Source organism: Falco punctatus (genome assembly GCF_963210335.1).
Source record: "Falco punctatus genome assembly, chromosome: 12".
NCBI lineage: Eukaryota > Metazoa > Chordata > Aves > Falconiformes > Falconidae > Falco > Falco punctatus.
Genome location: NC_137592.1, coordinates 5,363,172 through 5,375,516, shown reverse-complemented (window position 1 = coordinate 5,375,516; position 12,345 = coordinate 5,363,172). Strand labels below are relative to the sequence as shown.

General features: G+C 35.1%; 1 protein-coding gene across 8 annotated transcripts in view; it reads left to right on the top strand.

The window, feature by feature from the left end:
* The window catches only part of USP34 (ubiquitin specific peptidase 34), a 138,097-nt gene that overhangs the window by 71,853 nt on the left and 53,899 nt on the right, over positions 1-12,345 (top strand). For 7 of the 8 annotated variants that reach the window (XM_080408192.1, XM_080408188.1, XM_080408189.1 and 4 more), the window contains 9 exons: positions 43-190; positions 4,340-4,440; positions 5,937-6,146; positions 6,810-6,935; positions 7,735-7,857; positions 7,971-8,054; positions 8,353-8,439; positions 10,165-10,365; positions 11,694-11,776. In XM_080408192.1, the coding sequence (XP_080264318.1) occupies positions 43-190; positions 4,340-4,440; positions 5,937-6,146; positions 6,810-6,935; positions 7,735-7,857; positions 7,971-8,054; positions 8,353-8,439; positions 10,165-10,365; positions 11,694-11,776 (1,163 nt within the window). The remainder of the gene's footprint in view (positions 1-42; positions 191-4,339; positions 4,441-5,936; positions 6,147-6,809; positions 6,936-7,734; positions 7,858-7,970; positions 8,055-8,352; positions 8,440-10,164; positions 10,366-11,693; positions 11,777-12,345) is intronic. The other variant, XM_080408187.1, reaches the window with a different exon arrangement.

Sequence of the window (12,345 nt, the reverse complement as noted above, 5' to 3'; positions counted from 1 at the left end):
CCACTGTGGGCTTTGAATAATAAAACAATTTTTTTATTTCAGATGACTATAGAAATGTATCCTAGTGATCAGGTGGCTGATCTACGGGCAGAAGTTACCCATTGGTATGAAAATTTGCAGAAGGAGCAGATAAGTCAACAAGCACAGCTTCAGGAGTTTGGCCAAAGCAGCCGCAAGGGGGATTTCCCTGGTAAGCTATAGCGCTTGTACCTGTATTTTTTTCCCTTACAAGGGTTCATCCCTTTAGAGCTTAGAAGGTTATGGTCAGTTTCTTCCTCAGATATCCTAAATAAGCAAGCGTTATGATTTATTTTCTTCTAGCTGTTATTTTAGTTATTTTATATATATATTATAAATTTACATAAATTATATATATTTAGTTATTTTAGTATATTCTAGTTATAGTTAGCATCACCGTCACTTTTAGTTAATAGCATTATTTCTTAAGCACTAGCATTTATTTGAAATAGCAAAGAAAATGTGGATCTGCCAGAAGTCCTCAGATCCAGCCAAGCTCCAAGTTCCAATACACTTTCCCGCACAGTATTTTTTCTTCTCATTGTTTTCATTATGTTGTTTTCTGTAATTTGGAGATTCTGTTACATAGAAACTTATTCTGTGTTTTGTGAAATGAAGGTTCCTGGATCTTGCATTGGTTCAGAATTTGAAGTCGTAATTCAAATTCATATTTATATACCCTACATACATGTATTCCACTCAGGTGTAAGATTGTCCTCACTCCTGCAACTGATGTTTAATTTATGATCATCCTGTAGCAAAAATGGTCATTCATCCTCTTCTGACGCTCTTAATTTGGAATCACCTTTCTCCCGAAACCATTGTTGCTTGCTTGCAGTGTGATGAATATGCATCCTGTTGTTGTTCACTGTCTTTACAATGTTTTCTTGTTTCCTTTCTTTATGAGCATTAGCATGTAATGTGTATTATCGGAACAAATTCTGTCCATGAATGTGTTTTTCTGACACTACTGACCATTAGCATATGTGTAAACATAAATCTGACTTTCTTCTCATAGTTTTTAAAATATTTTTAAAAAATGTTTTAATGAGACACACTGTCAGGAAACCAGAAATTTAGACATCTTGATGACCTTTGTGAAATCCTTTTCCAGCCACTTGTCAGAATCTGTTCTAGTGAAGAAACGATCTTGTTTTCCACCAAATATAGCCAGGTAGCAGCAGAAATTTTTATTTTTGTTTTGGCTGGATCGTAGAAACACACAATTCAGAAAATTCGGAGTTGTAGTCCTACAGCAGCTGCATTTCAGTCGTGTTACGTATGTACAGTGTCTTTTGTGTCTGTGCTGATACCCATAATTTGTACTCGTTTTTGTGGAAGTTGTTTTATTTTTTCTATGTTCTTTACACTAATTATTAACATACCATAACTATGGGAAACTGGAGAACTATAGAATTTGTATCTGTTGATTCATAAACCCAGTGTCCTTTGCTAGGTTTAAAACCTGTGTTAATGACTCTAAGTGCTTTGTCTTGCAATTGATATCTGTGTTGGCTGATGGATGCATAAAATCCTGTAAGAGGCTAAATCTCTTATTAACCAAACTCCTGAAGAAGTGCCTCTGCATTGTTCTCTGTGTGCTGCTGTGTGTTTGGAATAATCTCGTCACGTGATTTTTACTTTTCAACTAATTTTGAAGAAGATAGGATTGAAACTGAGACTTGCGGTTAAAACCTGCAGTTTTACTTACGTACCCTATTTTGGGGACTATTTGTATAGATTAAAAAAAAAGAAATTACTTTCTAATAACATTGTCACAGAGAGCTCTGTAAATGATGGTTCAGTGTACTGACTGTTTGAACTTAAAGACTTGGGTCACTGGATCACAGGAGACGTTTACTGTAAGGTGCATAGTGCATACTTCCGTCTCAGCGACCTCCACTATGTCCATTTTAATTTACCTGGATTAGTTAACCTACAAACAGTTCTTGATTAGAAACCTGAAATGGTGATTATTTTATCAACTTAGGTAGAAATCTGAGCAGAGTTTATCAAATTCCAGTGAAAATTAAAGGCTTGTGATGTCAGCGTACAATTTTTTCTCTTTTCTTAGAGCTAAATATCAATGTCCTTAGTTGCTTTTTAGTTTTCTCAGGTGGGCTTTCAATTTCACAAAATAGACAGAGATAACAGAATTTTTATATCAGCTTTTGGCTCCTGGAATTCTAGACTTGCACTTTTATTTTTAGTTCTTTTTATTTGTTTCATCTGTTGTTAACTGTGAGTGGCCTGCTTTAGCACTCTTGTTAGCCTGCCTTTTCACCACCGTGTAGATAGCAATTTCATTTCCAGCATCTTTGCACAGTGTTGTTTTCATTTTCCTGCTCTTGGAATCCATGAACAAAATGGTATGTCTGAAATGATAGCAGTCACATCTAACACATGTTGTCTTCAAAAGGAAATTTATTTTGAGAAGATGAAGACAGTGAAAATTAATGTTAAACAGATTGTTAGAGAAGCGAGGCAACTATTATTTTGGCAAATGAAGCTGCAGGTTCTGAGGCAGGTTAAAAGAAACTTAAGCATTTATTAGTTATAGATACATTTCTGATGTTTTCTACCATCATACTGCTGTCAAGGAAATAACCAATACCCACTAGCCAAAACTCTGGGAGTGTATCTGAAAGTAGTAGATGCATTCACATTTATTGAATGTACTTTTTAATTCTCTTTCACTACAATAATCATAGTTGTTATTTTTTTTTCTATTTACCAGACGTTTACCACATAATTCTTTTAAGGTCCCGATATACCTTTTGTAATGTCTCTTGCTCATTTGAAATTTGCATTGCTCAGAGAAATGTGAGATTGCGTTCACTTCTCACTCAGATTGCCCATTGTAGTCTTTCTTCTGAAATGTTACTGGTTTGCTAGTAGGATGGTAGATTTCCATATTATTTTTGTGGATGATATGTTTTCCTGCCTTTATCTGTTGTAAATTATTTTGTCTGACTGCATTGATAAGTTTCAGAACACCCAGCTGGCAAGGATGGGAACAGTAATAGATATGTGAGGTTTGTCCCAATTCTGTATAAAACCTTCATGGTTTTATTGTTAACTGATGTCCCAGCAATTTCGTTTGGGCAGGGTTTGAGGATCATATGTATTTGCCTGATACCTCCGTTTATCTGGCCGTTCCGTAAAAGTTACTGTGAATACATCTTACTGGACTGCTCTGGTTTGGAAATGTCAGCACTCGTGTGTGTATCTTGGCTGGTTTTGGGAAGCATCACTTAGAGTTGTGTGCATACATCAGCAGAGACTCCGTGGCTGCAGGCTGCGGATGATGGGCTTCCGATAATTACCTGAAGAAGGCTGACTGCGTGTACACTACACCGTACATATCTTTATGGCAGTGAAAGAGTGAAGTTTGTTAGCTGCGTATACGTAGAGGTTTGGGGGTTTTTATTTTAACGCATGTCTTTGAATACTGTGTTCCTATAGCTAGGTAATGGGCTGTTTTGAAGCATTTTCGGGTTACAGAACTCTTGAGTACTTTCCCAAGATTTCTGCAAGAGGTTCAAAAATACTGGCTTCTGTGAAGAAGTCTGTTGAAATCCCAATGTTGAAGTATAGTGGCAGCGTGAAGCTGGACTGGTGTGGAGGACCAGGGCCTCATGTTGTGAAAAGTGTACTTGTAAGAACAGTGGCTGAACAGCGTAGCAGATTTCAGTCCATGATAAAGATCTTTGTGTGCCACAATTGGTGGTTAGAGCTGTACGAGTACTCTGAGGTATGAGGTTATTGTGCATTGTAGTTCTTGGTTACTGCTTGATTGCGCCAAATCAAGTGAAATTCTTAATCCTCTACTTGTTCAAATTTCTTGTTCAGTTTTGGGAATTCTTTGAAGGCTGTTCTCAGTTTTTCCTTTCTGAAGTGTATGGCATACCCAGTTCCAACTTACATGCAAGTAAGATTAATCATTGCTGCTTAGTCTTTGCTGACTTTATCACAGGTGTGTGATACCGAGGGATTTTGTTGATGACCATAATCATTTTCCATTATCCTTTTCTGGCGTAGCATAATTTACTACAAAATACAGAAGGCATGTTTAATCTGAATTCTAAAAACTTTTCGCTACAAGATTGGGTGAACTGTTATTGAAAAGGTTATTTCTGAATACATGCAAGTAAATTTAGTTTAACATGGTAACCAGTTTTCTTAAGGAAATTACATTAAGTTTTTGCCTCATTTTAACTGCTACTGAAGAGCGTACTATTAAAAATCATAAGTCTTAGCACTTCTGTTAGAAAATGAAACTACGAGTCTAGAAATTTATTGAAATACGTTTTTATCCTAGGTGGCCTCATGGGACCTGTGAGAATGATTTCATCAGGGCATGAACTGACAACTGATTATGATGAAAAAACACTTCATGAATTGGGTTTTAAGGATATGCAGGTATTACCAGCATACAGATAACGGTCACTGAAAAAGATTGGTTGATACGTTGCTTTTGTCTTGTGCAGCTGATGTAGATGATGGTGGTGGAAGGTATACTTTTTTTTGGGAGCATCCTATGGCTTTCTGTAACCAGTTGTTTCATGCTATCCAATATGTGCCTCCTGTAAGCTCCGACTAACGCTGTTGGTCTTGCTGGTGTCAGTCTTTAATAATTTTAAAAGTCTATTTGTAGTTATGTTAGCAGATGTGAAAACTCAAGGAATAAAAGAAAAAACTAATTTTTTTTCATCCATCAAGGAAAACAAGGGAACAGTGAAAACAGAATCAAATATCTACTTTTTGTTTGAGTTGTTGAACACATAGTCATAACATTCCAAAGTAGCAGTGACTCCTTTCACAGGTTAGATCTGAAGCTTTTTTTAATGCTCATCTGTAATTTTTTATCTCAATTCAGAGTTCCTGTTAGAGTGGTCTACTTGTAAGTTTGCTAAAACCAACAGTATGGAAAAGCCTGATTCGATTTGTAGAACTGTGAATGACATCATGACTATTTTAGGGAGTTAGGACTGTAACAAAACTTACCAGCAGATCATCACATACATTTTTTCTATCTAAAGGAAAACTAAACTCATACTGTACACTTTCAGGGATCTGCTAACATCCTTTTAGAAGGATTTTTGCTGGCTCATGTGCTTACATGTGCCTTAGCTGACTGTTAGCAATAGTAGCAGTTAATCTGTCTTGACTCTTGCGGTTACAAATTGGACATTCTATTGGACTACGTCTTTGATTGTTCATTAGTTCCTTTTGCTAAATGAATTGGATTAATGCAAAAACAAAACCAGTTTTTAAAACAAGTTTTTCTTACTAACATAGATAATTTTGCAGAATTGGACTAGGGTGCAATCAGATGAATTCTTAATGTTTTCAGGACCTGGAGGAGCAGTAGCATTCAGTTTGAATGGCAGGGTGTGTTCAATATATGGAGGTGATAACTAGTCAGCAGGAACAGTTCATCTGAGAAAGGCTTTCCACATCGTGATTTTGCCAGTGTAACAAATGTATGCTTTTCCAGCCACACTGCTATTTGTATTGCTATGCCCTTGCTAGCTTTATTCTGGTCCAGTTTATCTCATTTTTCCTCTGGATTACTTTTTCTGCCATTTCATTAATACACTGAGGAATCAGACGAGTACCAGTGTCTCCCAGGCCTGAATTGCAAAATAAAGAATGAGGGACAAGGAAACAGTACCTGTCTACGGGAACAACAGCTAACAGTGCATGCAGCTGCACCATGAATGCCTTAAGTGAAAGCAACAACCAAGCTTTAATTATGGCAGTTGCTCAAAATACTGCTCAGTAAAGATTTGACAACAAAGACACCGATGTATCTTTAAGTTCTTAATTATGATCCTGTTGAAAACATTTCAGAGTTTATCATACGCATTTTAAAAATTGCATCTCTCCTCCTTGTTGTCTCTTTCTGTTTCTAGATGGTGTTTGTATCCCTGGGTGCACCAAGGAGAGAACGTAAAGGTGAAGGTGTTCAGCTTCCAGCATCCTGCCTACCTCCTCCTCAGAAGGACAACATTCCAATGCTTTTACTTCTGCAAGAACCTCATCTTACCACCCTTTTTGATTTGTTAGAGATGCTTGCCTCTTTCAAGCCTCCTTCTGGAGAAGTGGCTATGGAAGATCGTGAGGTAATTTAGAGTAATTTTATTAGAGCAGTTAAATTGAATTCTTATTTAATTGGATCTATTTTTCCTGTCTAGCTTACTTCCTTTGTACTCTGTCCAATTGCTAGATATGCTTATTGTCTGTATATTCATATCTCATTTAGGGTGAAATCATTATCATGGTTTTTCTGATTTTCTTAACAACATTGTTCTGATATGTTTTAAATGTTCTAAATATTGTAGAAGCTACAAAACAGTAATTAAGAAAGAATCTTGATTAGTTGAATAGATGTCGTGACTAATAATGGGAATTGGCTTGAAGAAAGGTTTTGTAAAGGTTGTATTGCAAAAACTCAATCTTTGTGTTATATGGCATCATTAGCTTGTGGGAAACGAAATAACCACTAGTATATTCAAACCAGTTGTTTATTTTTAAGTTTTATTTACGCTCACATTTCAAAATATGTGATAAGCTCTAAAGATAATATAACTTAAGCTCTAAAGATAATATAACTTAGTTTCTTGTATATAACTTAGTTTCAGTGAGACTTCAACTATCATGTTCTATTTATGGATTTACATTAGATGGAAACAGCTTCTTAATTAAAAATAAATATATTTGTGGTGTTTGAAATCTTATTTTCACAATTAAGTTCACAATAAGAATGGTGTTCTATGGTTTGTCAGAGTGCAAGGTGTGAAGAACTCCATCTCCATGCAGAAAATTTATCCAGACGTGTCTGGGAACTGCTAATGCTTCTGCCAACGTGCCCTAATATGTTGCAGGCATTCCAGAATATTTCAGATGAGCAGGTGAACAAAAAATATTTGTTTTACATGTTTATCTTTTTTACACGCGGATGTTTTAGGGTCTACTGTTTTAGTTGAATTTTCCTCAAATAGGAATGTTTAATGGTAAGTATGTTAAGTGTGCTGAGACACAAGTAAACCTAATAAACAAACCTTAGGTGATTCTTTTGAAATTAAACTAAACAGAGATGTCAGCCTAGTTCCTGAAGTTTGTTTTTATGATTCCTTTTAAGAAATGATTCAATAAATGAGTAGTCAATACGGATTGTCACAATCTTCTGGTTTGAATTGCAACAGCAGTTTCTTCATCTGCAGCTTTGCTTCAACATTATGGGAGTTGTGATAGTATAATCCTTCTGTACTGTCTTCTGTAAGTTCAAAACGTGGGTACTTACCTAGCTGTTTTCTTGCCCTATAGATGAAAATTTTGCCTCTTTTAAAATTGTTGAAATTACATATTAACAGTTTTTAGATATTACAGATCTTTATGGACACATGCATCAAAATTTTCGTGGAAGTTATAATTTAGATTATAGCATTTGGCTTCCTGTACTTGTGCATACCTTAGTTTATGATAATATTGGAGGTTTACTCAAATTCCATCAGTGAATACACGTTATTCAGATTGTTAATCATGTATAGAAATATGCTTGAAATTGTCTGATTTAAAATAACATAAAATTGAAAACCAAATAGTCTGTGTCGCTTTAAAAATCCTCTCCTACCTCTCCGTGCATTTTTTGGATAGATCAGCATTACATGTAAGTGTGTTAATTGTTTTGTGTCTTTATCATCTTTTAAGGGGAATGATGGCTTTAGCTGGAAGGATCTTCTGCGAATAAAAAGTGCCCATAAACTTTTGTATGCCCTGGAAATTATTGAAGCTTTGGGAAAGCCCAACAGGAGAATAAGACGTGAATCTACGGTAATTGCGCAGATATAGATGTTTTTCTCTCTGAACCAAAGTACATATTGATGAGTAATAGCATTTTAATTCTTCACCTGTTTTTACAATGAATTGGTCTTGTTTATCTTCAGGGAAGTTACAGCGATCTTTACCCAGACTCAGATGATTCGAGTGAAGATCAAATAGAAAACAGTAAAAACACATGGAGCTGCAAGGTTTGATTTTCCTACAGTATTCTGTGATACCTTACATAGTTTTTTAAAAAAACGAAATGGATAGTAAGAGGTTTTGATCTCAAATTTAGGTATAATGTTTTAAGGTTTTTCTGTTAGCAGGCCTGTAAATTTGTTATAGTTGTGTACAACTATTTCTTTTGGTTTTCATAAAATAGTCAGATGAATAGTTTCTCATTATTTATTTATGTATGAAGCTTAGATTGGTATCTAACTGAACTTAGTGATATTTCTGTATTTGGGTTTTTATTTTCACATTGGTACCATAATATACTTACAGTTTGTTGCTGCTGGAGGGCTCCAACAGTTGCTAGAAATTTTCAATTCTGGAATCTTAGAGCCTAAAGAACGGGAATCATGGACTGTGGTAGGTGTTGATTCACTCCTTTTCTCCAGAATAGCATAACTCTCATTTGTAAAGACTTTCATTACTTTCCACCTTTGTTATAGTTACTTTTCTGCAGTAAATTAAATAAATGAATTCTGTAGTTGAAGCCACCAGAGTCTGTGCAATAGCATCTGTTTCTTGAATATTTTATATTCCTAGAATTTATTTTCTTTTTGAAAAAGTCTTCACACTTCTGCTTTTTTTGTATTTTAAAACCAGCCTTTGTATTTTTCTATGTATTTTTGGTTTAATTTTTTGTCCAGTCTTAAAAAATCCTATGTCCTGGAATGTAAATGTGTAGATCATGGGAACACCTCAGAGAAAAAAAAATGGGCTTCATCTTTAGCGATGATTGCAACTGCATTGACATAACTATTGCATATCACGCTTCCTTAAAAAAGTCAAAATTTGCCAAACAGGAAGGGTGTACTTTATTTTTTGCTTTTTTGGACTTATTTTAGGGAAGGTTGCTATTAGGAAACTTTCATTATAGTCTGTTTTAAATCAGTGATCTGTTAATTGTCTTCCCCTCTGAAGAGGCCAAGAAATACCATTTCCCCTTGTTAGCACTGAGACAAAAGTGGTAGCATTGTGGCTGCTGTGTTATTAAAGACAATTTTCAATAATGAATGTTATTATTAATCGTTCTTATATAATGTTTTTGTCATCACAGTTCTGTTATTAGTTTGAGCTGAAGTCATACTGTAATGAAAAGTTTTTATTAGCAATTTTTCCCTTTTATTTTCAATTCTGTGGCATTTAATTAAAAAAAATGAAATATCTCAAGCTCTGAGTCACATGTACATAAAAAGATATACGTGAACAAGCATACACATGTATGTATGAAACTGGTGACAGTTCCTGAAATGCTGAATAGAAGCCAGGTATACTTTTTATTAAAAATTTGATAGTTTTTTAACTGATTTTGAGGTATTTGTTCTAAAATTGTTTCAGTATTAGAAAGAAATGCCCATTCTGTCTATTCAGTACATAAACAAAAGTAAGTTTGTTTGCTTTTATTGGTCTGCCCAGAAAGTGTTCACAACATGGTGAAAATAGTGACAGATTCTGCAACCAAGAGTCTTAGAGTCCTGACTTATGCATGTATGGGTGCTAGACAGCTGACTTCATGTGTTGCTGTGACATGGTGCTCTAGTTTTGTTAATTTACTGTCATAATGGTCATAGCCACAGAGCTGGAAGCCATGAAAATTGATTATTAAATCAAGATTTACTAAATGTATCAGTAGTTTTCATCAAACAAGAGACGTTACAATACAAAATGTTATTTTTTTAACTAGTATTTATTGTCTCTGTGTGGTTAAATATATTCAACCTGAAAGCACTTCTTTAAACCATACTTTATACCCTGTGCTATAGTTGAATACAATGAAGGACAGGGGCTTAACTGTTGAGCTTAACTCCTGTACGATTTCCTTTGTGTTATTTCCTGCACTGAATAATAGAATGTCTTGAACGCCCCTGTTAATAGGGCTAGTTCATGAAAATATTTTTGTTATAAATAAGGATTTTTAAAACCCTTCCTCTTTAGTGTCTGTTCTGGTGAGGTTTTGCCGGTTAGTTCTAGCTGTTTATCCTGTATACCTTACTTAAGCTTTTTCATTTCAAATTCTGTAGTAGGTGTAGAATAGTTTGTAAAATAAATCCCTGAAAAAATGCAATTTCATTTTCTTGTTATTCACAGTGGCAGCTAGACTGTCTGGCTTGCTTGCTGAAGCTGATATGCCAGTTTGCAGTTGATCCTTCAGATCTGGATTTAGCTTACCATGATGTCTTTGCCTGGTCTGGTATAGCAGAGAGTCACAGAAAAAGAACATGGCCAGGCAAGTCAAGGAAGACTGCAAGTGACCATGCAAAGGGCCTTCATATACCTCGTTTAACAGAGGTAAGAGATAAACAATGTGTCCATTTTGTGAACTTTGGAAAAATTACTCCTTTGTTGTGTGAAGCCTTTATTTTGGTAATAAAATAATATACTGGAAAAGTTACTGATACTAATCTACGTCCCACATGTTATTCTGATGTAAAAAGAATTTTAGTTGCTTTAAACCGGGCAGTTTTAAAAGGCGGAACTAAAAGTTTTTGTGTGTGATGAGCACGTGAATTGGGAATTCAGAATTCCAGTGCTTTACCCCTCTTTCTTAGATTTTGTTTTCTAAATTAATGACTCCCTTTTTTTTGTGATAACCTGTTATATGGGCTGTCCCCATCCTCACTAAATCCATTTTATATTCCTTTAGTAAACACTAAAATAACTTACTGTACTAAGGACGTCTGAGTGAGTGTACGGTAAAAGTAAACTTTGTTTATGTAAACTAAACCTGTAAACCTTCCTACTAAGCAAATACAGTATTTTGGCATCAGAGATGCATTCACTGTAAATTGATTGCTCTTGGGCTCAGGACCAGCTGTGGTTGCCACAAAGTGTAGATCTGAACTGTGAGGTGAAGCTGAACTTTCCATTTGTCATTGCTACACATGGAAAAAGCTTAACTATTCCATAAGTATTAGGTATTTCTGACAAAAAAGATCCCTAAATTACCAAAGCTACTATGATACAGGGAAATTATCAAATGCATTACATTTTTAACATTGGCTGTGTGTAAATGCTGCAACCAGTTTCTATAACGGGTTTTAAATTTTTAATTGTCAATTGATCAGTATTTCTGATTGCAGTGGATTTGCTGTCTAAATATTTTAAAAGACTTTCTTCAGACTTTAATTCTAAAATTCTGTGTAGCTTGTCACGTTTGCTAAAGATGAATAATTTAAGTGAGTGTATAGTCAATAAAATGTGTTAATCAGGGAGATGGGCAAGATTTACATATTCAAGCTTATCCTCAACCCTGTCTCCTCAAGGCTAAGATTTTTAAAAGGAAGTGAATAGTCTATGCTTTAACAAAGAATACTGTGTTTTTACTAAAAGGATTGAATAAAGAGTTGATTTTTCTATTCAGTGAAATTGTCTTAGAGAAGTAGAATGAATTTTTAGCATCTAGACTTGGTCAGTGAAACACAGGATTTTCAATCTGCTTTAATAAAAAACAATACAAGTTTTAACGATGGAGGTGCTGTGATTTGTGTTTTCTTCCTCCCTCTACACAGGTGGGTTTGTTTTAGATTCACACAGTGTGTATAATTTAAAAGCAGATCAAAAAGCTTGTTGTTATATTAACTGTTGTTTTTTTTTTCTTTTGACTTCAATTTTTAAAGGTGTTTCTTGTACTTGTCCAGGGAACCAGTTTGATTCAGCGACTTATGTCAGTTGCTTATACATATGACAACTTGGCACCTAGGTACAATATCTTTTTATTTTTGTAATAAAGCTTATCAAGTGTACACGTTTGCATCGCTTCTCTAAATAGCTAGCTCTTTCAGTTGTAGTCCCTGTTAACACTCATGTCAGAAATTTAGGTCTGTAGGCATTAGACTTGCTTTTCTTAGTCACCTCTTCTGGCAGTTATCCTGTCCTTATAGCAGGAGTGAGAGGGAGGAGAGTGGCCAGACCTTTCAATGGTCAGGGTATACGGCATAGAGCAACAAACAATGTAGGGTACGCTGTCATAAATTCTCATGCCAAAACTACTTTGTTCTTTCTGTAGCCATTAGCAGTCTCAATTTCAAGGCAACATAAAGGATAAATAGACTTTTAAATTGTTTAGTCGTTTGCCAGTTTTGACTTACTTTTTCCCCATCCTAATAACGTTAGCTTATTACTGCTGAAATTACCCTTGCTGTTTTAGCGAGTGTACATGTACTGAAGGCAAAATTTTACCTTCAGAAATGGGCTCTTAAGAGATTTTCATCCTTTTTGCCTTTTGTCCTGAGAAAAGCAATTCTGTTTGAGACTGCATCGTGACAGTTG